This window comes from Bos taurus, chromosome 8 (assembly GCF_002263795.3).
Source record: "Bos taurus isolate L1 Dominette 01449 registration number 42190680 breed Hereford chromosome 8, ARS-UCD2.0, whole genome shotgun sequence".
Classification (NCBI taxonomy): Eukaryota; Metazoa; Chordata; class Mammalia; order Artiodactyla; family Bovidae; genus Bos; species Bos taurus.
The window spans coordinates 94,696,714-94,724,223 of NC_037335.1; the positions used below are offsets into that span (position 1 = coordinate 94,696,714).

Here is a 27,510-nt window from a genome sequence, read left to right on the forward strand (position 1 = left end):
AAGCTATGACAAACCTAGACATTATATTAGAAAGTAGAGACATCATTTTGCTGACAAAGGTCCATATAGTCAGAGCTATGGTTTTTCCAGTAGTCATGGATGTGAGAGCTGGACCATAAAGAAGGCTGAGCGCCAAAGAATTGATGCTTTCAAATTGTGGTTGTGGAGAAGACTCCTAAGAGTCCCTTGGACAGCAAGGAGATCAAACCAGTCAATCCTAAAGGAAATCAACCCTGAATATTCATTGGAAGGACTGATGCTGAAGTTGAAGCTCTAATACTCTGACCACCTGATGCAAAGAGCTGACTCATTGCAAAAGACCCTGATCCTGAGAAAGACTGAAGGCAGGAGGAGAAGAAGCAACAGAGGATGAGATGGTTGGATGGCATCACCAACACAACGGACATGAATCTGAGTAAACTCCGGGAGACAGTGAAGGACAGAGGAGCCTGGTGCGCTGCAATCCATGGGGTCACAAAGAGTTGGACATGACTTAGCAACTGAACAACTCCTTTATCTGTTGGTTCTTCTCATCACCCCCATTACTGTCCCCTGTGGACCTCTGTTCACCTTCTCTACTAGTTCCCAAGCTCCTCAAAGGCACTCGATGAAGGTGCTGACTTAGGATCAAATGTCATCTGTGAAGCTACATTAGCTGCTGTTGCTGCTTCTCTATCCACCAAAACAACAAGCCCCCTCTTGCAGGCCATCTCCTCTCTTTCCCTTCCCTTCACTACAGAGGAGCTTCTTACAAACAGCAGGACTGCATGTACAGGGACTTGTGAGAGGCATCAAAATACAGTTTGGTTCATGGACATGAGCCATGGAGTTGCTTAAGCAGATCAAGATAAATGTGCCCTGGAACCTGAGTCTCTTAACTTGAGTCCAAGCATGTGTGGATTCCTGTGACAGAAAGGCCGAGGCTCCAGCACTCATCATATTCTCAGGATTACCTGTGACCCCCAAAGAGTTGACAGTCATTAAGAACCAAGGCTGTAGGTGGTGAAGAGCCATAGAGCTTCACAGGGTTTAGGGTTAGACCAACAGTTTCTGCAACTTGCTAAACAGAGACTTTGGTCAAGTCAGTGACCCCTTAAAGCCTCAATTTCTTCATCTATAAAATGGTGATAACAATAGAACCCATTTCACAGAGCCATAGTAAGTATTACATGAGTTTTTATAGGCAAAGTATGAGTCCCTGGCACAGGGTAAGGATCAGCGAATGGGCCCATTAGAGTTACTGCAGCACTTGGTGGCCAGCCTACAACAATACTTCCTCAACACCTGCCCAGCTAGGAGCACTCCTTCCATCTCACAGCCCCCACCTCCCTCTAAGGCATAAACCCATTTTTTTCAGTTTACATTTTCATGCAAATGGGCTAACAGAGTCTCCCCAGAAGTTCACCCATAGCCAGGACTTGCGACATTTTGCATTTCAATCAGATCAGATCAGATCAGTCGCTCAGCCGTGTCTGACTCTTTGCGACCCCATGAATTGCAGCACGCCAGGCCTCCCTGTCCATCACCAACTCCAGGAGTTCACTGAGATTCACGTCCATCGAGTCAGTGATGCCATCCAGCCATCTCATCCTCTGTCATCCCCTTCTCCTCCTGCCCCCAATCCCTCCCAGCATCAGAGTCTTTTCCAATGAGTCAACTCTTCGCACGAGGTGGCCAAAGTACTGGAGTTTCAGCTTTAGCATCATTCCTTCCAAAGAAATCCCAGGGCTGATCTCCTTCAGAATGGACTGGTTGCATCTCCTTGCAGTCCAAGGGACTCTCAAGAATCTTCTCCAACACCACAGTTCAAAAGCATTAATTCTTTGGTGCTCAGCCTTCTTCACAGTCCAACTCTCACATCCATACATGACCACAGGAAAAACCATAGCCTTGACTAGACGGACCTTTATTGGCAAAGTAATGTCTCTGCTTTTGAATATGGTATCTAGGTTGGTCATAACTTTCCTTACTGGGGTCCTTTTATCTGTCTTTTTCTTCTGTCCACATACCAACCAGAGAAGCAACATCCAAAACAAGGATGAAACAAGATCTGGTCCTCTGCAGGGACTCTGGCCTCTTGAGCATTTACTCAGTTAATCCCCTTATCTCCCTGTTAATAGTTCAAGGAAAACCAAACAAGGTCCCTTGCCTGAGTCAGCTGCTCCTCATTCAGGGGAGATTTATGTATCCCAACCAAATACTCGAAGGACCAAGGGATTGTCCCCTTTTAACCTCCAGGAAATGCTGGCACCAAAGACAGGGTGGTGCTGGTCCAGCACACTGACAAGGTGCTTCAGACTATAGCCCAGTGGGTGTGGGCACACCCTTCCCCATGTGTCATGTCCCATCTGATTTCCAGACAAAACCAGGATGAGGATTTGGCATCAGGTACACAGGATGATGGACTCTCATGATCCAGGGAAGCGATTAGGATTTTCATGGGTCTGGGTCAAACTGGGAAAGATTAATGGGGAAGAATTATATACCAACCCCTTGCTCCCAGAGACAAGACACCTCTGCAAGCATCAGTTTAACTCTCTGCCCTTCTAGCCAGGTCCCTAGAAAGTGCTGAGAACAGGAAATAAAGCTGCAAGAACTGCATTGATGGAAGGCAAAAGTTTTATCACAATAAACTGTGGAAAATTCTGAAAGAGATGGGAATACCAGACCACCTGACCTGCCTCTTGAGAAACCTATATGCAGGTCAGGAAGCAACAGTTAGAACTGGACATGGAACAACAGACTGGTTCCAAATAGGAAAAGGAGTACGTCAAGGCTGTATATTGTCACCCTGCTTATTTAACTTATATGCAGAGTACATCATGAGAAACGCTGGGCTGGAAGAAGCACAAGCTGGAATCAAGATTGCAGGAGAAATGTCAATAACCTCAGATATGCAGATGACACCACCCTTATGGCAGAAAGTGAAGAGGAACTAAAAAGCCTCTTGATGAAAGTGAAAGAAGAGAGTGAGAAAGTTGGCTTAAAGCTCAACATTCAGAAAACTAAGATCATGGCATCTGGTCCCATCACTTCATGGCAAATAGATGGGGAAACAGTGGAAACACTGTCAGACTTTATTTTGGGGGGCTTCAAAATCACTGCAGATGGTGACTGCAGCCATGAAATTAAAAGACGCTTATTCCTTGGAAGAAAAGTTATGACCAACCTAGATAGCATATTCAAAAGCAGAGACATTACTTTGCCAACAAAAGTTCGTCTAGTCAAGGCTATGGTTTTTCCAGTGGTCATGTATGGATGTGAGAGTTGGACTGTGAAGAAGGCTGAGTGCTGAAGAATTGATGCTTTTTGTGTTGGAGATGACTCTTGAGAGTCCCTTGGACTGTAAGGAGATGCAACCAGTCCATTCTGAAGGAGATCAGCCCTGGGATTTCTTTGGAAGGAATGATGCTGAAGCTGAAACTCCAGTACTTTGGCCACCTTATGCAAAGAGTTGACTTATTGGAAAAGACTCTGATCCTGGGAGGGATTGGGGGCAGGAGGAAAAGGGGATGACAGAGGATGAGATGGCTGGATGGCATCACCGACTCGATGGATGTGAGTTTGAGTGAACTCCGGGAGACGGTGATGGACAGGGAGGCCTGGCATGCTGCGATTCATGGGGTCGCAAAGAGTTGGACACAACTGAGCGACTGAACTGAACTGAACTGAAAAGTCTTATGTTAGGTATAGGAATTTCACAACATTTCTGAGAATCAGTGGTCTGGATTCAAAGAGATCTGGGTCAAAATTCAACAACTTGCCCAAGATCACAATCTCAGTAAGTGGCAGAGCCAGGAAGTGGCATCCAAACAAATCCCAACTTTTCTGATACTAAACTCTGTGATTTCCACTACACTGCCTTCCTTGCTTGTGATAATTCCAGAGAGAGACTAGCCTAACAGATGAAAAAGCTGAGTTTTCCCTAAAATGGTTACATCAGCAGGGCTTAGGGTAACATTTATATAAAATCAAATGTGCATTTGCTCATCAACCTTTGAGGTTCCAAACACAAAAGCAGAATTACCTCCCAGGCCCACAAATTGAGTGTATATTTCCTTGTATGTGCTTTTCCTTTTTGGTAAAATCAGAAAATCACATCTGGTAGAATGTTTTCAGGTACTGTTTTTTTTTAACTTGAATATATATAATGTGTAGCAAATTAGCAGATGAATAACTGTCAGTATGTGCCCTGAAATACATGGGATCAGACTGGGAACACAATTCAAATGTGACCCCAGCCCCACCACTTCCCTGAAGAACTGTATCCTGTACACCTATGGGGCTGGTTCTTTATCAGCTGAGCTACTAGAGAAGCTGCTTGCTCCTTGGAAGAAAAGCTATGACCAACCTAGACAGAATAATAAAAAGCAGAGACATTACTTTGCTGACAAAGGCCCATCTATTCAAAGCTATGGTTTTTCCAGTAGTCATGTATGGATGTGAGACCATAAAGAAAGCTGAGCACCAGAGAATTGATGGTTTTGAACTGTGGTGTTGGAGAAGACTCTTGAGAGTCCCTTGGACTTCAAGGAGATCAAACCAATCTATCCTAAAGGAAATCAGTCCTGAATATTCATAGGAAGGACTATGCTGGAGCTGAAGCTCCAATACTTTGGCTACCTGATGTGAGAACTGATTCATTGGAAAAGACCCTGATGCTGCAAAAGATTGAAGGTGGGAGGAGAAGGGGACAACAGAGGATGAGATGGTTGGATGGCATCACCAACTCAATGGACATGAGTTTAAGCAAGTTCTGGGAGGTGGTGATGGACAGGAAGGCCTGGATAGCTGCAGTCTATGAGGTCACAAAGAGCTGGACACGACTGAGAGACTGAACTGAACTGAACTGAACTGATGGGGCTGATGGGCTGTGGATGGAGCTGGATAATTACAGGAAAAGTGACTGGGGTCATAGAATAAAGGTCCCAGCTAAACTCCCCAACAAATGCTGATCTTTAAGATTGGGGCATTTTTGCAGTGTTAATCCATCTAGCAAGCTCAGCCAGGAGAGAAAGATTGAAATTGTGGGATAACACTCACAACAACCATGAAAAAATAAAATGAAAGTGTTAGTCGGTTCTTTGCAACCCCATGGACTGTAGCCTACCAGGCTCCACTGTTCATGGAATTCTCTAGGCAAGAATACTGGAGTGGGTAACCATTCCCTTCTGGGAATCTTCCCGACCCAGGGATTGAACCCAGGTCTCCTGTGTTGCAGGTAGATTCCTTACTGTCTGAGCCACCAGGGAAGCCCCACAACAAACATATGGGGTAAGCATCATTCCCCTTTTATAGAGATGAGTAAGCTCAGTAAAAAGAACCTACGTCACTTGCCCAAGGTGACCTGTGTTGAAGCCAAGAGTCAAACCAGGTAACCTGACATCTAGAGCATGTGTTCTTAGCCACTATTGTATTCTCTATGCTCACTGAAAAGGCCATCATCCAAACATATGATTGGGAGTCAGATGACCTGAGTTTTATTGCATCGCTGTCACTTAATAGATGTACCTCAGACAAGCCCCTGAACTTTTCTGAGTCCCTAGTTACTTATTAAGAAATTAAAGCAAATGATCACAAGGATAAAGTCCATTATACGAGGTTGTTATGAGAATCAAATGGAATAATATTAGTCGATCTGAGATATTCTACACAAATGCTGCTTAAAATTATATGTCCCATGATTTGCAACTGTGCGATAAAAACATAATGTATGTGAAAAAGCCTGGCAGGGACCAGATGACAGTGATGTTAAGGTATTGCCTTAGGGAGCTTTTTTAATCACCCCTCTCTGAGCTATCAGTAAGACTATTTTATTTTCATGATTGAAAATGTATGAAACAGATGTCAGCTATTATTATAACTACTATTATCACCATTCACTAGGGCTGAAAATGGTTTCCTGAGTTGATGGCTTATCAAATAATCGGAAGCCTAGCTGTTCTGTTCCAAACCATTTTCCGTGTTTCCTAAAGATAGAGTTATGGGAAAGGTCACATTTAGTCCCTGCCCTTTGCCTGAATTTCGGTTGCCAGTGGTAAGCCTCAGGCGGGATGCTCACATACTCACATTCATGTTGTTCATAGGGTGGATAGCTCAGCCGCACGGAGATCAGGATCAGGAAGATGAATAGAGGCCAGGCCACTTCAAGAAACAGTTGACACTGAGTAGGAAACAAGACAAAGCACTGTGAATTAAACAAACATGGATGCCTAACACTATTGAGCATTGGGAAATCCATGAAAAGATGAATTAAACAATGAACCTACTTATCCGGCCTCTCTTACCACGCTCTAAGCTTTAATGATATTGAACTGTTTGTAGTTCTCACCTTATACACCTTACTATTATTCCATACCTCTGTGTTTCCCCTAAGAAAGGGAAGATGCCTCCCATCCTGCTTCATCTGGCTCACTTCCACTCACCCTTCAAGACTCAACCAGGCACAATTTCCTTTACTAAAATCTCAGGCAGAGCGGGAAGCCCTTCTGCTGTGCTCCCAGAGTAACCCATGAATCCTCCTCCATAACAGTTTCCCTGAGCCCCTGAAATCCTGTTTTTGTTACTGGCTTCCTCACTACAATATGAGCACCTGAAAGCAAGCACTGGATCAACTCATCTTTGCACCTCCACAGCCTTAGCACAGTGTCAGGTATGTTATGACCATTTGGTGAAAGAAGACTGTGCAAACTGCTATGCTAAATACACACCAGCTCAGCTCTAAAGGAACAAATGAAGTTGCCCCCTGTGGGGCTGAGAAGAAGGCTCCAAAGGACAATGGAAAGTCACACTCAGTTCCATGTTGACCTGTGTGCCATCAGGGCTGGAAATATCTGGGAAGAGTGCAAAGTCCTTCCCCATCCGTCAAAATCCAGTCACCGTCTTCTCCAATGGGTTAGATGACAACTGAACGTAAGTAAGTGTTATTCACTGGTTAAAGCAATGGGGTTTCTCTAAAGGAAATCTGCTTCAGTGAGCTACCAGGGGATAAATAAGCACAGGGACAGGATAGAAATCATGAGACATAATCTAACTGAACCTGTGGTGTTCAGACAACTAGTTCCCACTGCCTGAAGCCTCACTCTATCATTCCTTTCAGCTCTAGACTCCAATGTTCTAATTAGGAAGAACACCAAAAGCCCAGGAGAGCCTCGGGGCCTTGTGGGTGAGGGTAACTACAACTGTGTCTTCAGAGACATAAAGCCATGAGAACACAGATATGAAATCTTTCCTTTTATTTAAATAGATTTTTTTTGATCCCCAAGTCCATATATTTTTATTGCGGAAAATTTAAAATTAAAAAAATACAGAAAAGTAGAAAAAAATAAATATACATCACTGTTAATCCTACTTCCTGGAGATAATCCCTAGTAAATTAAGCTAATAATGGTTCTCCATTAATATTTCTGTCTTTCTTTTCTATTCATACATAAATAATATTTTTTCTCTACAAAATTAAGATTATACAGCATATATAATCTTATATTTTGCTTTTTCATTGAATATCATACTGGGAGTGTTCCCCATGACATACAATATTCTCTTAAAATATAGATTTTAATGGCCACTTGATACTCCACACTATGAATAGATCATAACTAATTTAACCTTGCTTCAGCTTGGTTTCATTTTTTATTTGTTGTTGGATTTCTGGTATTTTAGATTCCAAAGACCTTTGATATGGTTATACATTAAATTCTTTTTTAAATCTTCTTTATAGAAGGAAATATATGGATGACAGCAGTGGATGTCCTAGGATGGTAAGAACACGTATGGGTGATTTTTTTTAAAAACATTTCCTGTGTTTTCTAAATTTTCCATAATGAGCATGTATTACTTTTTTTTTTTTGAACAAAAAACACTGCTACCATATAACTATGAAGAATAATTTGCTCTAGATAGCACATCAGGAAAAAACAGACACATAGGTCTTTCTTTGGAAGAAAGCATGCTATCTATGGGATTTCCAAGACCAAAGATGGGCTGGTCTTGCTAAGTATTTCTGTAAATAATCCCAAAGAAGCAACACTCAGTGTTGCTTTCAAATGACATTCTACCAACTGAGCTGCAGGTCCCTTCTGCGGCTCCCCAGGTACCCTGAGCCTCTATCAGCACTTGGCACAGCAGGAGTTTCTCCCCTGGTGTCACCTTTTTCTCTCTAAGCCTGCCTCAAGATAAGGGCTTTAAAATGTATGTTGAGCGAGAGAATGAACTGGAGTTTACAAAACAATAAGGCTGGAAATGTAAGTCAGTTGAGCCCTCTAGGAAAGCAACTTAGCCATATGTATTCAAAAGATATGTTTATCCCCTTTGACCAAAGAATATTCCTAGGAATTCATCCCACAGAACTAAGTTTAAAATGTCAAAAAGCTACATACATTTAGTTATTCGTTCATTTAGACAGTATAATTGGAAAATATTGGAAACAACTTAATTGCACAGCAATAGGGAAATGATTAAATTATGGCACATCTACTTAACCTTATACAGTTATTACAACAATGTTTATGAAACACATATACTATTAACCATATAATAGTAACTGAACGAAGCAGAACACAATTGTATGCATTCCAAGCTTACAGCTAAATAAAATCACTTACAAATATTAACAAAAGGGAGTACAACTTTTAAAAAGCAGTTTAACTGTGAATAAATTCAGAAAAGAACTCCAAAAAATAAAACCAAAATTAAAGAGTATGAGTAAGATAGTCATCAACCTTGAAGCTCTGAAACTGCCATGTACACTTTGGGGATAAATAGTAGCTACCACTTATTTAGAGTCCAGTGTGTAACAGGCACCTTATAAATGGATTATTTCATTTAATCCTGCAAACAACCCTGAGAAGCATAATCATCTCCATTTTATATGTGACAAAACTAAAGCTCAAGGAAGGGTAAGTCACAGAGACAGTCAGTGGCAGGGTTGAGAGGAACAGCTAGTTTTGCCCAACTTAGGAAACCAGTGGCTCAGCTGAGAAATAACCCCACTAAGTCATGATCAAAGCATATCAACAGGTTCCACAAAGGTAAAATAAGCTCATGGCCTACAGATTTATAATAGTGACAGTCAATATTGAGCACCTACTCTGCACCGGGGATTTTATATACACCTTGTCTCTAATATTTAATTTTCACAATAACTCTGTGAGGTAGCTGGTATCATAAGATTGGGGCAGGTTCTGAGCCATAGCCTGGTAAAAGAGTGTACCAGAGTTTGAACCCAGGTCTACTGACTCCTACATGCTTTTGCACCCCTCATGCTGCCTCTCATAGAGCTATGTTCGGGACATATACCTTTCAAGACAGCCACTTAAAAGGAGTCCGGTGTTCACCAGCCCTCCTAGGCACTGATCTGACTCAATGAATCAAGTCTTAGGTTCCTTAACATCTCTGCAGTCCCACATCTAGGACACTGCAGGGGAATCAATGCTCAAAATATGTTGATTGACTGGGGGAAAAAAAAAAAAAACAATGGATCTTTCCCATGGTACTGACAGCAAAGAATACAAAGTATATCTTGCAAATCATTCCCAGCAACTGGGTGTAAGCAGATTAGGCAAAGAGGTAAGAACGAGACCAACAATAATAATGATGGCTAACACTTAAATAGGTCTTACCATGATGCATCAGTGCAGGGCTTCCCAGGTGGTGCTAGAGGTAAAGAACCTGCTTGCCAATGCATGAGATGTTAAGAAAGGCGGATTCGATCCCTGGGTTGGGAAGATCCCTTGGAGCAGGGCATGGCAACCCACTCCAGTATTCTTCTCTGGAGAATCCCATGGACAGGGGAGCCTGGCAGGCTACTGTCCATAGGGTCGCAAAGAGTCAGAGACAACTGAAGTGACTTAGAATTCATGCATCAGTGTTCTCAGTGCTTTACATATGTAAACTCAGTTAATCATCAAACAACCCTGTTAATACTATTATAAATCCCATTTCACAGATGAGGTTCAAGGAGTTAATAAATGTGGATACAAATTTGGTAAATAGTGCCAGAATTCAAAACCAGTCCAACTCAAGGGTGTGTTTTAAACCACTATGTACCCCAATCTCCTTATCCCCTGCCCCATTACTAGAGTATCTAGATTTTTGATCCTTATAAGCCTTAGTGAGCTGAGACACTAACATGTATTAATGAAGAGACTGTCTCCAAGAGACAGCACTCAAACCAGAGAACTCATAAAAGACACAATTCTACCCATGCACTTTTACTCTGAACTTCTAAAATGATTTCTGTCACTGAACACAGAATTTGCCTTCTAAACTCAGGGAGATGTTCCAGGTTTTTCTTTACCAATAGCTTCCCTCTTGAAACTTAATTTGACTTCTGGTTCCACATATGGAATGCCATTTTGGTTGCACTTATTATCAAAATCAGATTTCATCCCCCATTTCTAAACAGCATTTTTACTTCAAGTAGGCCTTCATAAATAGCTTGGAAATAAGACAACACTTTATGGTTCAGTTCAGTTCAGTTCAATCATTCAGTCGTGTCCAACTCTTTGCAACCCCATGGACTGCAGCACACCAGGCTTCTGCAACTCCCAGAGCTTACTCAAACATGTCTGTTGAGTCGGTGATACCATCCAACCATCTCATCCTCTGTCATCCCCTTCTCCTCCTGCCCTCAATCTTTCCCAGCATCAGACTTTTCAAATGAGTCAATGCTTTGCATCACGTAGCCAAAGTATTGGAGTTTCAGCTTCAGCATCAGTCCATCCAGTGAATATTCAGGACTGATTTCCTCTAGGATTGACTGGTTGAATCTCCTTGCTGTCCGATGGACTCAAGCGTCTTCTCCAATACCATAGTTCAAAAGCATCAATTCTTCAGTGCTCAGCTTTCTTTATAGTCCAACTCTCACATCCATACATGACTACTGGAAAAACCATAGCTTTGACTAGACAGACCTTTGTTGGCAAAGTAATGTCTCTGCTTTTTAATATGTTTTCTAGGTTGGTCATAGCTTTTCTTCTTGCTCCTTTCTTAAAAGGAGCAAGCGTCTTTTAATTTCATGGCTGCAGTCACCATCTGCAGGGATTTTGGAGCCCAAGAAAATAAAGTCTGTCACTGTATCCATTGTTTCCCCATCTATTTCCCATGAAGTGATGGGACCAGATGCCATGATCTTAGTTTTCTGAATGTTGAATTTTAAGCTAACTTTTTCACTCTCCTCTTTAACTTTCATCAAGAGGCTTTTCAGTTCCTCCTTCACTTTCTGCCATAAGGGTGGTGTCATCTGCATATCTGAGGTTATTGATATTTCTCCCAGCAGTCTTGATTCCAGCTTGTGCTTCTTCCAGCCCAGCATTTCTCATGATGTACTCTGCATATAAGCTAAATAAGCAGGGTGACAATATACAGCCTTGACATACTCCTTTCCCGATTTGGAACCAGTCTGCTATTCCATGTACAGTTCTAACTATTACTTCTTGACCTGCATACAGATTTCTCAGGAGGTAGGCCAGGTAGTCTGGTATTCCCATCTCTTTCAGAATTTTCCACAGTTTGTTGTGATCCACACAGTCAAAGGCTTTGGCATAGTCAATAAAGCAGATGTTTTTCTGGAACCTTCTTGCTTTTTCGATGATCCAACAGATGTTGGCAATTTGATCTCTGGTTCCTCTGCCTTTTCTTAAATCCAGCTTGAACATCTGGAAGTTCATGGTTCACGTACTGTTGAAGCCTGCCTTGGAGAATTTTGAGCATTATTTTGCTGGCACATGAAATGAGTACAATTGTGTAGTAGTTTGAGCATTCTTTGGCACTGCCTTTCTTTGGAATTGGAATGAAAACTGACCTTTTCCAGTCCTGTGGCCACTGCTGAGTTCTCCAAATTTGCTGGCATATTGAGTGCAGCTCTTTCATAGCATCATCTTTTAGGATTTGAAGTACCTCAGTTGGAATTCCATCACCTCCACTAGCTTTGTTGATAGTGATGCTTTCTAAGGCCCACATGACTTCACATTCTAGGATGTCTGGCTCTAGGTGAGTGATCACACCATCATGATTATCTGGGTCAGGAAGATCTTTTTTGTACAGTTCTTCTGTGTATTCTTGCCAACTCTTCTTAATATCTTCTGCTTCTGTTAGGTCCATACCATTTCTGTCCTTTATTGAGCCCATCTTGCATGAAATGTTCCCTTGGTGTCTCTAATTTTCTTGAAGAGATCTCTAGTCTTTTCCATTCTATTGTTTTCCTCTATTTCTTTGCATTGATCGCTGAGAAAGGCTTTCTTTTCTCTCCTGCTATTCTCTGGAACTCTGCATTCAGACGCTTATATCTTTCCTTTTCTCCTTTGTTTTTTGCTTCTTTTCTTTTCACAGCTATTTTTAAGGCCTCCTCAGACAGCCATTTTGTGTTTTTGTATTTCTTTTTCTTGCGGATGGTCTTGATCCTTGTTTCCTGTACAAGGTCATGAACCTCCGTCCGTAGTTCATCAGGCACTCTGTCTATCAGATCTAGTTCCTTAAATCTATTTCCCACTTCCACTGTATAATCGTAAGGAATTTGATTTAGGTCATACCTGAATGGTCTAGTGGTTTCCCCCACTTTCTTCAATTTAAGTCTGAATTTGGCAATAAGGAGTTCATGATCTGAGCCACAGTCAACTCCTGCTTTTGTTTTTGTTGACTGTATAGAGCTTCTCCATCTTCGGCTGCAAAGAATATAATCAATCTGATTTTGGTATTGACCATCTGGTGATGTCCATGTGTAGAGTCTTCTCTTGTGTTGTTGGAAAAGAGTGTTTGCTATGACCAGTGCATTCTCTTGGCATAACTCTATTAGCCTTTGCCCTGCTTCATTCTGTACTGCAAGGCCAAATTTGCCTGTTACTCCAAGTATGTCTTGACTTTCTTCTTTTGCATTCCAGTCCCCTAAAATGAAAAGGACATCTTTTTTGGGTGTTAGTTCTAGAAGGTCATATAGGTCTTCATAGAACCATTCAACTTCAGCTTCTTCAGCATTATTGATTGGGGCATAGACTTGGATTACTGTGATACTGAATGGTTTGCTTTGGAAATGAACAGAGATCATTCTGTCATTTTTGAGATTGCATCCAAGTACTGCATTTTGGACTCTTTTGTTGACTATGATGGCTACTCCATTTCTTCTAAGGGATTCCTGCCCACAGTAGTAGGCATAATGGTCACCTGAGTTAAACTCACCCACACTTTTGTTACACACACACCATGGTTACATACTTTTGAATCTTACTCTATTACGAATTCACCTCCCTCCATGCCTGCCCCCACCACAGAGTGGAAGAAATGGAGAGGAACACTGTTTTTGTAATGGTGCTTCTTAACAAAGTCAGAAACTCAGAAACCCTATTTCAGATTGGTATTAAGATTAAACTTCTGATGATTAAGTAAATAGCTACCCTGAACTGCTCTGGGGACTTGCCCTCTCCTTACTCCTCAGCAACAACATGGGGATACAATGCACAAGCATTTCTAGAGCAGGGTTCTTCTCAACTCTTGACACAGGGGGCCAGATAATGGTTGTGAGGGGCTCTCCTATGAATGGTAGAATGTTTCCCCCATCCCTGGCCTCTACCAGTCGACACCAACCACCCCTAGCCAGGACTGTAACAACCAGACAATGTTTCTAGACATTATCCAATGTCCCTGGGACAGTAAAATACCACTAGGCTACTTTTAGAATTTGATAAGGTAACAGGATTCAATGGGGAAAAGAAACTGATGAAAATATGGAAGACGATTCTGAGAGGTAAAGAAGTGTACATGAAACAGTGAGTTTCCCAAGATAACAGAAAATTCATCAAAGCAATGGCACACTCTAGGCTCTGTCAGCATCACAGCGAACACTTATCAACATACACTTCAATTAAATTAAACTGAAATCTTGAAAGATCAAATCAGAGGAATGCTGAAGGGAAAAACAAATATGAAAGCCAGGCCTATCCTCCCAGAACTGTAAGGCCTCATGCAGTGACAGTGGATTTTTCAATTGGTTTGATCTTTGGAAGGACATCTGACCATATATGTCAAGGGCCACTTCCCTTTGACCTAGTAATCATACTCCTGAGATTCTGGCCTAAGGAAATAATATAAAAATAAGAAAAGGCTATATGTATAAAATCTTTATAGTAACTTACTTAAAGTTACTATAACACGAGAAATATCTCAGTGTTGGCAATAATGCATGAGGTTATAAAATGAAAACGGCATGGATCCCTGTATTGGTACCAGGAATGTCACTGGCATTATCCCATGGTAGATTTGGGGTCAAAATTTCCAGTCCCTCCTCTTAATGATGTACTAATTTACAATACTTCCTTCATCTATGAAACAGAAATTGTAATGAATACCTCTCAGGATTTCTGTGAAAATCAAGAAGATAACAGGTACAAGAGTACTTTCAAAAGTATAAAACACAACCTACACATCAAGAATCATAATTATTATAATATGAAGATTATTTGGAAATACGCAACATACATGCCATGCTAAGTTGCTTCAGTCATGTCTGACTCTTCATGACCCCATGGACCATAGCCACTCAGGCTCCTCTGTCCATGGAATTTTCCAGGCAAGAATATGTGCCCTCCTCCAGGAGATCTTCCCAACCCAAGTATCAAACCCGAGTCTCTTGTGTCTCCTGTACTGGCATGTGGATTTTTTACGGCGAGGCCACCTGGGAAGCCCAAAAACAGAGCACAAAATGGTACATGTATATGCTTAGGCTGTCATCCTTCAAGTCCTCTCAATGCCAAGGACCACACAATCTGACCCTCGTCATCATGACCTACCTACCTCAGGGACTCCTTTTGCACATTATATAAAATTCAACTGTCCTTCGCCAGCTCCATGACCTGACCCTGCCGACTCCCAACTCACCCGCAGCCAGTCTTCCTTCAGTGCCACTGGTGCCCCAGTCCCTTGGCTCCAGGACATGCATTAGGCACGTGGCCTTCACACCCTGTCTCTCTGCCCGGAAGCCAGTGCCTGGATGGCTGAACTCCTGATCTTTCCCTGGCTAACTGCTGCTTAAACATCAAGGCTCTCAGCTTAAATGTCATGACCTTTCATTCTAAATTAAGTCCCTACCCACAGCCTAGTGGTAACTGACATAGTAGGACAGTTTTTTTTTTCCTTCATAGCACTTACCACAGCTATGATATTTCTACTTATGGGACAACACGCTTCATATCTGCTTTCCTGGCTGAACTGTAAGCTCTATGACAGCAGGGATCCTGCCTGTCTGCTTCACCACTGTACACCCAGGACACTGTCTTACATGCAGTAGATGTTTAGTAAATATTTATTCAAAGGAAACAATAAATGGCTATTTGTGCTAATTGTCCTCATTCCATAGAAGGGGAAACTAAAAATCAGGGAAAATGAGTTTCCCTAAGCCATTAAGGCAGATAGTGGCCAAGCTGGAATTAGAATTGAATTAAAATCAGATAGTAATTAGAATTATTAGCTGGATTTGAACCAGCACTGCCAAGCCAGAACTAAGGACAGGGAAGAAATGTATCAGGTGAAACTGGAAGCTGGGAGGGAATGCTGAAAGTTTGCATGTACACTGTAAAATTCTCCAGTGGCTCTTAAATGAGGACTCAAGTTGTATTTATTTGATTGCTTATTCCTTGTCACTGAATAGTGCCCAAATATTGGTACTCTAAAATACGCAGAAATTAAAATTGTCTATTTCCTCAGCCACATGGCTAAACAGATCTAAGTGAGAAAATTAACAGCAAAGGCAAAAAAGAAAGGCCATACGGCCATATTCTGTCCCATCTGTTCCACAGGGACCTTGTCTCTGGCTCAGCCTAAAACCAGATGGGGATCCGGAGAACTCCGAAGCCCCTCACCTTTCCTGTCCCAAGCCCTGTTTGTGCTCACTGACCACCACCCACACAAGTTAACTGTTACTTTGGACCCAAACTGAGCTTTGCACCCCACTTATGCAACTCATTTTCAATGTATTCTTTGCCTAACAGGAGCAGCAGGAGCAGCGGAAAGCTATCCCTGGCTGATGGTCCCCATGAGTCTGCATAATGGGGGCACAAGAAAAGAGGTCCCCCAAATTCATTAGCAAATGAGGACACAGAGTGAACGAGCAAATGGCCACCTTTCAAGAAGGTGGCGCTGGGGTCTACTATTCAGCACCCAGCTCCTACATCTTCCTGTCTCCTTGCACGTGCGGCCCCTCTAGCAGGGGCGCCTCCTCAAGACCTATAAACTAATGGCCCATTTAACACATTCACCCCTCACTGAGCAAACGCTCGTTAAGCATATCCCCAGTGCCAGGCTATGGAGCCAAGCCAGTACATCCAGGATCTCTGAAGGGGAAAATTAAGCAAGGATTCTGTACACTGTAGGTGAGAACTGTCATGGAGCTGCTAACTCCTTCCCCTGCCTACAGGGCAGGGCATGTCCTGAGCTAACAATGTGGAACCAAGACCCTAAACAGGTTTCACTGTCTACAATCAATATATCTATAGATCCAAGCTATTTGGACTGGGAAATAGCTACAGCCAGCACTTGAGATCCATAGGTATTAAACCTCCTGTGCAGATAAGGCAAAGCCTGCTCAAAAGAACTTGTGCCTCTAGGGCCATCAGGAAATTGAATCTGGTGCTACTTCCATGACTGATCCACTCTGGACCCCCTGCCCCACAGCTGAAACCCCATTCCCATCAACTGTACAAGGGTCAGGTCAGATCTTTCCAACCCTGACAACCTAAACTTCTGCAACCTGAAATAAACCACCTTTTTTTTCTAGTTCGGCAAAACACATTTCCTGTAGACATCAGGAAGGGAGGTAAGGCAGACAAGCTGGCAGACGGTAGGTGTATATCTAAAAAAGTCCTTCTGTGTCAGGATGCTATGTCTTACTTCCCCTTCAATAAGAACTCTGCCACAGGGCCAAAAATTGCCTTTTATGAAGCCTGCCTATCTCTCTAATTGTGGCTCTTTTTAAACGGATAAGCAATATTGAGCAAGAAGCAGCAAGACTAACACACACTAGCCCAGTCTGGATGGCCCAATCCCAAGTTCTGTTCTGGGACCCTGTGCTCCGGATTCATTAGTTGACTGTGGGGAAATCCCTTCCCCGCTTTATCTGTAAAATGACAGGTTTGGGCTTGAGACCTTGCCTTACTAAGATGATACAGTTCTTTCCACTACTCACTGGCTAACAGACACAGCACAGCAAAGACAGTTCCCCATCACATGGGCTGCTGCCAACATGATAAGAAGAGACAAGGGACCACAGAGTAGCTAAGAAATGAGATTAGGAAATGAATACACCAGGGCCTGGGCACAGCTGTGGGAGGCGGGGACAAAGGTAAGGAAGAGGTCAGAAACTTCAAGATGTTGAGACTGAAGGTAGAAAAAATAATAATACCACTGAAGAGCAATCTGACATAGTGATTTAGAGAACCAACTCTAGAGTCAGATTATTTAGAACTGAACACTACATATGCCCCTGACTAGCAGTGTGAACCTCAGACAAATTACTTATATTCTCTCTGTGATTTAAGTTCCCCAGTTATAACACAATAGCATATTGTGTTATAAGGAAACAACAGTACTTTGTGGATCTTAAAAGGATTAATCTAGTTAACAATTCACTTTAGTGGCTAGTACATGGAAGTGCAATCTAAATGTTTACTTTTATTATATTTATACTATATATATATTATATACTGTTATATTTTAATATCATTATTATTATTATCAAGACATATAGGATGCATAAATTCTAGTTCCTACTGTCTCATTAAGTGACCTTGGGATTCAGCTCCCTACATATAAGGGACTGAAAAGTCAGTGTTTCTCAAACTAGTATATATATACAAATAATATATATAATTTCATGAGGGATTATATGAGTTCTCTGTCAGAATTTTCAACACTTTGTGTTTTCATTTCAATGGTTATCTAAGGAAATATGAATAAACATACCTGGATTTTCTGAATGCCTACTTTACAACCAAGATCTGGCACAAGATCACGAGTCTAAGTTTCTATTTGTGTTTGCCATTGTGTTAGCACCAATATTCCCTGGTGGCTCAGATGGTAAACACGTCTGCCTACAATGCGGGAGACCTGGGTTCGATCCCTGGGTTGGGAAGATCCCCTGGAGAAGAAAATGGCAACCCACTCCAGTATTCTTGCCTGGAAAATCCCATGGACGGAGGAGCCTGGTAGGTTACAGTCTGTGGGGTTGCAAAGAGTCGGACATAACTGAGCAACTTCACTTTAGCACCAATATAATTGCAGTAGACCAATGAGAAAGGCACAGATGCAGAAGCAATTTGTGAATTATGAGACTGGACCAAATGAAAGCAAATGATAACCAATGAAAGTCGCTGGAAAAATTGGAAAGTCATTGGAAAACTGACTTGGAAAAATTCCAAAGTCATTGGAAAAGTGCATGGTAATATACTGTCCAAACTCAAACAAATAAGTGTTCACTACCATAGTCACACTGTTGCCTTCAAACAGTGTCAAATATGGCTTCAAACAGTGTCAGTCGCCTTACTACATTAACAGTGTTAATTTGAACTGTACTGGTTCTGCAGTTTTGTTTGCACTTAATTTATAAGTCTGTATAGGTCATATGTTTCCATGACAGTCTATATGAATAAGGGGCTTATATCTAGTTTCACATACGTACATATTCACGTAACATTATAATAAAAAATGTTTAGTGAACATGAGGGGACTTTGACATATTTGTTCTTTTAAAGAAGGGCCGGCATTAGTCTAGTTTCAGAAACAGTGAATTAAGTTATCTCCAAGATCCCTTATGGCTCTTTGAGTCTAAAGAGGATGGTCATTTCTGTTGCAGATGTGTTACACTTCATGAGGACAGCCAAAAGGGGATATAGGCTTTGAATTCAGGAAAAAACGCAGGGCAGGAAACAGACATTTAGAAGTCAACTATAGAGAGGTGTGGCTAAACGCAGGAGACCAGACAGGATCTCTAGGGGTGTTCAGGAAGGGAGAAGCCAAGAGCTGATATCGGAGCTTCAGAGAAATCTCCGGGCCTTATAGTTTGTACCTTCTCACAGAAAAATATCATTTACCGAGTGTTAAAGATGGTATCGGAGAAGGCAATGGCACCCCACTCCAGTACTCTTGCCTGGAAAATCCCATGGACGGAAGAGCCTGGTAGGCTGCAGTCCATGGGGTCTCGAAGAGTCAGACACGACTGAGCAACTTCACTTTCACTTTTCACTTTCATGCATTGAAGGAAATGGCAACCCACTCCGGTGTTCTTGCCTGGAGAATCCCAGGGATGGGGGAGCCTGGTGGGCTGCCGTCTCAGGGTCGCACAGAGTCAGACATGACTGAAGCGACTTAGCAGCAGCAGCAGCAGCAGAGACGGTATTCTCAGGGTTCTTGAAAGGATCACTGTCTCATCCAGAAGTGAATGGCATAGTACCCTCCGCAGAAATAAAACAAATCCGTTTTGTATTCCTCCAGGCTCACAGTCCAAGCTGAAAGGGGGAAGTCCATACTAAAAGATTCAGTCTCTGACCTCTAAGAGCTGGGCCATGAACTCACTTCAACTCCACCACCCAGACCATTAGGAGCTCTTGAAGAGCCAAGCAGCCCCCAGGGCTGCAGCAAAAGTTAGGAGTAAGATGGCCAAGGGGCATGTGTGCCAGGTTCCAGGGGTCTGAACTTAGGCCTGGGCACTAGCACAAACCAAAGCTATGATCGCCACCTGGTTGCAAATCTGCCTCCTATGATAAGAGACAGGGCTAGCTAAATCAGGACCCCACCCAGTCCTGGGTCCACCAGGGCCAGACACATTCAATCACCTTAAGAAAACCAAGAAGAACAATACTGTAAAAGAATTATCCTCCAATTAAAATAAGTAAATTAAAAAAAAAAATAAGAATCTCTTTCCCACCCCCTTCTTCACCCCCGGAGAAACCCAGGCTTACTGTTTGTCTTCTTCTGAAAGTGAGGTTCTTCCACAGCAGCAATCTCAGCTGAGGCCAGTAAGCCATGTTACCTCAGCCAGCACCACAGCAGCCTGCGTGAGGCTCGGGAGCCCGGGAAGGAAGTGGCTGGAGCTCACAGCAGGGACGCTGTGGCTGGTCATTAACTGAAAGATAAAGCAAGAGGGGATGTTAGTTTTTGCTGCAAAGCCATACGCCAGTGAGGGCTGTTGCACCAGCCCCCTCACCTGAGCCTTCAACACCCAGTTCTGTCTCATGACTGCCTCTCCATAAGGCATGAGTCCCCAACTTCCAGCCTTGGGTCTCTGCTAAACAGGGATGCTGGAGCTTTTCTGGCGTTAGCCTGTGAGTAAGTCATTATTATCCAAATCACTTGAGCTCCACTGATGTGACCACTGGGAATGAAAACTTGAAAAAAATGAAAAATTGAAGGCAGACCTAAGTGATCAATCTTATGTGCCCAAAACACCAGAGCTGCAAATGGCATACTGGAATCCCAGAGACCTGCCTCCCTTCTCTAAGAAAATGCCTTCCTTCTCAGAAAATGTCAGCAGCATTTATAAATTTTGCCTTGAACCTGGAGTGACTTAACACTATTGTCTGAAATTTGCTGCAGACTACATTTTCATCTCGCCACAAAGTTGAGTCCTTCCAATGATAAATGGCACCACTGATAGAAAGTTTCCTAATCTGAAACATCACAGCGTGTCTTAGATGACTGTGAGTACACACCAAGGAAATGCCATAGACACCCAGCTCCCAAGTGAGGAGGACAACCCCTAGTGTTCTATGTGTGTGTAGAGAAACCAGTATCCCATGGAGTAAAACAAGGCAGCCAAGGCAGGCAGAGAGCATCGCCCGTGAAACTGACAAGTTCCCACTGTCTGGACATATGCACACTTCTGGCCTTGCTCCACCTGCACCTGCATGCAGGGCCCACCTACTCCTCGCCAGGTGTCACAGATGCCTCCTTGGAGGACTGTTTTGCCATGCTGGGGGAAGGGGAGGCTCTCATATACAGGGGATACAACTTTCTGTGTGTCCCAGCTGCCCCTCAACAACAGTACTTATTTAATGCTGGAGTAATCCCAGTAGTCACAGTAAAATTAAAGCTAGGGAAAAGGCAGAAAATAGAAACTGGAAGAAGGGAGGGATACATAGGTCAAAGCTAAGCCCTGATACCACTTCACAGCCAGGAACTTTTAGCAGAAATAAGAAACCAACTTTACCTCTAAAATGGCTCATTTAATCATTGTGGTCTCTGGAGGAATGGAGGTGGGGATGGGAGATTAGGCAGGAGGAACAAACAGCAGAAAGGGCTAAGAATGTAGTGTCCGCTTGTGGATACAAAATTAAGGACTGGACTAAAAGTCTGTGAGTCCAAAGGGACCTCAACGCAAAGGTCAACCTCTAGCAGGACTTTGCCCTCTTGGCCCCCACACCACAAGGACTTGGATTAAAAACTTCTACAAAAGAAAAGGGAATGTAAGCAGTCTACAGTGTCTGAAAAGAATCACTGACTCTACTAGTATATATTTTAATTCACTCATTGATAAGCCAACAAATCAGGGATTCCTCTGAAAGAGTCAAGCCTTAGGACCTTTCTTTTATCACTTGCTCAGCAAACCTGTAGATGGACACAGATGCCCTTCCCCCCAAAATTTCTCACTAAAAATAATTAAACTAGCACTGTATCCATCCACAGTTTGTTATTTAAAGATGGCCACTGGTCTCTCTGAGCACTGAGAGCCAGAATTTGGTTGTGAGCTTCGTGCTTATAATCCTAAATCATTTTGTAAGTGGCCTGGGACAGGGCTTGCATCCCAGAAACACTGAAATAAATAATTAGCTAGATTTTCCGGATGCAAAAGGTGCTCTCCGGGAATCACTTAGTTGATTTAGAAGCTACACGCATCTTTTCAGGTCCCCAAGGTAACAATGAGGAGGTTGGAACATAAGTGTATAATTTAAAAAAGAAAGACAGCTTAGACAGGAATTAGGCCCAGCTTCTTAACTACATGCCCTTAGCCAAAACTTTATGCCCTCTGAGTATCAATTTCCTCAGTGTAAAATGGGGGTGACAATACCTACCTTGCAGGATATTCAATGGATATTCAATCGTCAATGAGACAATATAAATAAACATATAAGTTCCCCAGCAAAGTACACAGCACACTGTAAGTGGCAAAGAAATGAGCTCCCTCCTCCCCACTCTTCTTTCTCTGGTCCATCCCTACCTCTTACAGAGAAATGGTTATCTCCTGTCCAAACATTCTTTTCTACTCCATTATTTTTAGCAACAGCAGCATTTTTTAGCAAACCCATCATGGGTTTCTGACAAGGTAGGAGGGGCGAAGTAGGGTGGTGGCACTCCTGGGCCTGTGGTAACCGATTTCTCAAGCTTGATTAACTGATTAAGGCAAGTTGTCTGCAGGAAGGGGGCTCTATGTTCACCACACACTGGGGACAGCCGTGAGGGTTGCTGGTGACTCCTGGGATATCCAGGAAAGTGGCACTGAATCCAGGTTGAAATCAGAATGGCCTAGTGTTAAAGACCCTCAGGCTCAAACCAGGACACAGAATCCCCTAAATCTGAGTGGAGAATCTCAGAAGAAAAGAAGACACACCTCTGCAGAATGGGCGCGAGACGAGAACGGCCAGGAGGAAGCTTTCTGGAGAGTGTTTTCCTAAAGCGGGGTTTCTGCATTTCCAGACACAGATCCTGGCTTCAGAGACCCTCCAGGAGACACGCAGAGACGTCAGCAAAAGTAGCCTATGCAGCGGTGGAAGGTATCGCTCCGGCTTCGCTGGGTACCTGCCCCGCTTTCCTACCCACCTTGGCATAGCCCTGGGCCTCTTGCATAATTCCCTCCTCCCACCTCAGAACATGGTGACCACTGCTGGGAGCAATTTTATCCAAAGAGGAGGTTTTGGCAATGCCCAAATCCTCTTCTCAGGTAACTGGGGCCAAAGGGACATTTCTACATCAGTTTTCCAAGGAAGCAAACAAACAAACCAAAACCAAAAAGAAGGCCGTACTATGTATTGACTAGATTTCTCAATGCTTCAAAGCTAGTAGCACACTCATTTCTGCCCCTGTGCACATTTCCAGTTACTGGTTGGAAAGCGTCCCACTTCACAGTCATGGCCAGTCAATAGGCCACCCTCTTCCGGCTCCTGACGACCACAACAGCCACTTCCCTGAACTCCCTGCCTCCTGTCTTGCCCCCTCCATCCATTTATCACAGAGAAACCAAAGTGATGCCACTAAACCAAAGCTCCAAACAAGCCACTCTCCCACTTAAAACTGCCTTTGTCAGCACTCCACTGCCCTGGGGATAAAGTGCAGTCCTCACCTTGGTTTAGCTGGTCTCCCCAATGACTCCAGCCTCCTCTCTCACCACTCCCCACTTTCTAAACCAAGCCCCAGAAAACTACTCATGGCTCCAAATGGGCAGCCCTCTTTCCCACCACTGGGCCTCTTGCATGTTCCCTGTCCTAAACTGCTGCTTCCAGAACTGTCAGCCAGGCTGAATCTTCCTCAACCGTAGGATCCTGTCCTGATACCTCCCCTGCACAGACATCTGGTTAAAAACCCCTCCGAGATGCACTCACAGCAGCCTCTGTTTTCCCTTGCATCGTTTTTGCCACTTTCTGAGTCCACGGGATAATTTCTCTTCATCGCAGTTTTCCCCAACATGCAAAACAGTATAAGGCATAGAGTAAGCCTTCAGGGAATATTTGCTTAATTAATTAACTAAGAGATGGACATGAGAAATAGGGATGCAGGATGGAAGGGTGGTGGCACTCCTGGGCCTGTGGTAACCGATTTCTCAAGCTTGATTAACTGATTAAGACAAATTGTCCGCAGGGAGGGGGCTCTATGTTCATCACACACTGGGGACAGCCGCGAGGGTTGCTGGTGACTCCTGGGATATCCAGGAAAGTGGCACTGAATCTAGGTTGGCTTCCCACAAACACTGGTTTAGCTAAGGATGGAGCAGGCCCTCCCAAGGCCAGAGGAGCCAAGAAACCTGCTTTTCCCCACCTTCATGCCAAGTCCTAGGCATGTCCTCTTCTGGTCTCCACATCAGTCACCCAGGTGAATCACCCGTGGCCAAAATTTGACATAGTGTCCACACCCCAACCTTTTTTGTACAGTATGACCTCATGGAAGTGACCAATTAGATCTTTGGCCAATTTTTTAAAAGAAATTTTCACTTCAAATGCCACTGGTATTTTAAAATTATTAAATACCTAGAGAATACCACAGCCTGCTAAACCATGACCTTCTCAAATAAGCAATTATTAGCTGCATAGAAATGAAAATTAAAACCACAATGAGATACCACTACATACCCATTGGAACTACTACAAGTTTTTAAATTTTAAAGTATGAGTAGCAACTGGCACTATCATATACTGCTTGTAGAAATGAAAATGGAACAGCCACTTTGTGAAATACTCTGGTGGTTTCTTGTAAAATTACACACAGACTTATGATACAGCCCAACCATCCTGTCCTAGGTATTTGCCTGAAAGAAATGATGGCATTCGTTCACACAAAGAGCTGTATGTGAACATCCATAGAAGTCTTACACAGAATAGTCCAAACTGGAAGCAATCCAAAGATCCATAAATCAGTGAATAAATTAAAATGGAATATTGCTACTGCTGCTAAGTCACTTCAGTCGTGTCCGACTCTGTGCGACCCCTGAGACAGCAGCCCACCAGGCTCCCCCGTCCCTGGGATTCTCCAGGCAAGAACACTGGAGTGGGTTGCCATTTCCTTCTCCAATGCATGAAAGTGAAAAGTGAAAGTGAAGTCGCTCAGTCGTGTCCGACCCTCAGCGACCCCATGGACTGCAGCCTACCAGGCTCCTCTGTCCATAGGACTTTCCAGGCAAGAGTACTGGAGAGGGGTGCCATTGCCTTCTCTGAAAATGGAATACTACTCAGCAATAAAAAAGGACCACACTACTAATACGTTCAACAGCATGGGAGAAATCTCAAAAGCCTTATGCTAAGGGAAAAAAGTCAGACACAAAAGACTACATACTATATGAATCTACTTATATGACATTCTGGAAAGGTGAAACAATGGGGGCAGAAATCAGATCCCTGGTTGCCAGTGGGTAGGGGAGAGGACAGACTGTCAGAAGCACTGAGTGATAGATATATTCCACACCATGGTTGTGGCAGTGGTTATACATATACTACACGGATGTATCAAAACTCTTCAAACTATACCTGTAAAAAAGGCTAAATTTAACCACATGTAAATTATATGTCAATGATCTCCTCCCCCTCCCCCCAAAAAAATGTGTTCTATGATAATAATTAACATATTCCACAAGTCAAATCATGCCTTGGAAGAAATAAGAACTGTATGGTGTAAAGCTTGAGTATTGTGTGATTCTCTAGGAAAGTAAATGATGACTAAAATCTTCAACTCCTGTTCATTCCACAAACTGCAGCCTTAACTCTGCAAGGTTTCCATTACTACTACTACTACTACTAAGTGGCTTCAGTAGTGTCCAACTCTGTGCGACCCCATAGACAGCAGCCCACCAGGCTCCCCCGTCCCTGGGATTCTCCAGGCAAAAACACTGGAGTGGGTTGCCAATTCCTTCTCCAATAGCTTCCATTAGCCACAGCAAATATTTATTGAATACCTATTATGTGCAGGTGCTGTCCCAGACATTGGAGATTCAGCAATGAACAAAAGTGTTCTCACGGAACTTCTAGCAAGGTGGAAGAAGACCTGACAAATAACAGTAGGATTGTTGTTAAGGCAGTGGGTGATAAGAATAATGAAGAAAAATAAAGCAGAGCAAAGAGAGTAATGATAGGTGGGTAATTCTTTTCTTTATGTTAGTGAAATGAGAATGTGCCATATGCTACTGGCAAAGGGGTCACCGAGTGACAGCTGGGATTGTGAATTCTTTTAACTTTTCCCTAAATCAAAATATGAACTGCCAGGCAGACTCAGCAATTGTGGCAAAAGAAAAAATAGAGGTTCACAGGAAGCCTGGTGCCAAGGGGGCAATGATGACCCCAGTCAGAAGCTACTGCACTGCTCCTCCAACTCCCATCCTCACCAAAATGTTCAGCCCTTTTGAATTCACACGTAAGTTTCAAAGAGAGATGAGAGAAGAAGAAAGAAAGAGAAAGAAGTAGACACGCTAAAAAGACAAGGTAGGAAGATTTTTTCCCACTGACTGACGTCAAAAGGAAAACAGGAACTATATCCCGTGACTGCCTTCTACCCTTCCAAAACATTAAATCTGTCTACAGAAATGCAGTAAGGAAAAAAACCACACATGTTTTCACTACCATCCAAAACTCAGTTTGTGCAGTAACAAAGGGTTGGTTGGTCTTTTTCATTCCTACAAGAGCACTGCAAGCACATAGGCTGAGCTTCCATCTAAGGGGGGCAGGGAACCTCCTACCTGCTCACTCCAAGAAAGGCCAGTCTCCACTGGGAACCACACAACTGCCACTTCTCACTGGAGCTGAGAAGTCGGCCCCTCGAAGCAGAAGAGGACAAGCTTACACAAGGCCAACCCCCAGCTGATAGAAAGAGGTCATTGCAGCTTTGGAGACCCACTCCCACCACACCCCAATCTTACAGAGAAGCCAAGGCCCACCAAAAGCAAGGGGCCTGCCCAGACTCACCCCCAAGAGTTGGAACTGGCCTCCAGGTTTCTCCAGAAATAACTTTGTCAACAACTGCTCCTAGCTTCCCACTACTGCATTCCTCCTACAACTCTGTTTATTCTTCTGAACACACTTTTCCTATCAGTTCTACCCAAATAGCTCATATACACAGAATATGCAGCCAGCAACTGACTTTCATTTTTCAAAAACAGTGGTTTTATGATAGCTCTTTCTCTAAACAAAGTAATAAATAAGTATGTGTGTGTTCTTCTTTGTTAGATAAATTTCCCTATAGTTTCCAGAAGTGAGACAGAAGTTGAAATCTCTCCTGATGAAACTGTTTCTGGATATCCTATGCCAATAAATAACTAGCCAGTAACAAAAGCAAGAGGTAGATTTAAGGCAGAATATAACTATATAACATACGAACTGTAGTAAATGTGTTGGCACTAAAGCTCAACTAATGACCTCTTCCTCAGATGCTGATGCAAATTCAAGGATCACAGGTACTGCTGCATCTCATCTCCAGAGAGATGTAGAGCTTTCTGTAGAATTGAAGATAAGAAACCTGTAAGACCACCAGAGCATGCTTCTTTGGAAAAGGTCTGTTTTTTAATTGCCTCTCTGAGTGTATGTCTCCAGATCAGTAGCCACATTTATGGAAAATGATAGTGAGGTTAAAACCAGGCTGGAACAGGCTCTTTGCACCCGTGGCTGATGGATGTCAGGGCATGCCTGCCGTGGTGGAAGAAGGTGACTTGGAAAGTCTCCCCATGATTTCTCCCAAGATAGCCATCAACTTTATTAAGCCTGAAGTTATTTTAACTGCCTTAGTTTCTTTTCTGGCCTCCAGTTGTCACCGAGCTCTCTACCCATAGGCCATTCATGCTAA

The 27,510-nt window shown here is 43.1% G+C and overlaps 1 protein-coding gene across 6 annotated transcripts in view; it reads right to left on the reverse strand.

The window, feature by feature from the left end:
• The window catches only part of ABCA1 (ATP binding cassette subfamily A member 1), a 137,232-nt gene that overhangs the window by 96,096 nt on the left and 13,626 nt on the right, over positions 1 to 27,510 (reverse strand). For 3 of the 6 annotated variants that reach the window (XM_024995844.2, XM_010808222.4, XM_059889169.1), the window contains 2 exons: positions 19,941 to 20,104; positions 6,070 to 6,163 (listed from right to left, as the gene is read on the reverse strand). In XM_024995844.2, coding sequence (XP_024851612.1) covers positions 6,070 to 6,163; positions 19,941 to 20,006 — 160 coding nt within the window. In that variant the 5' untranslated portion in view covers positions 20,007 to 20,104. 6 annotated transcript variants of the gene reach the window in all.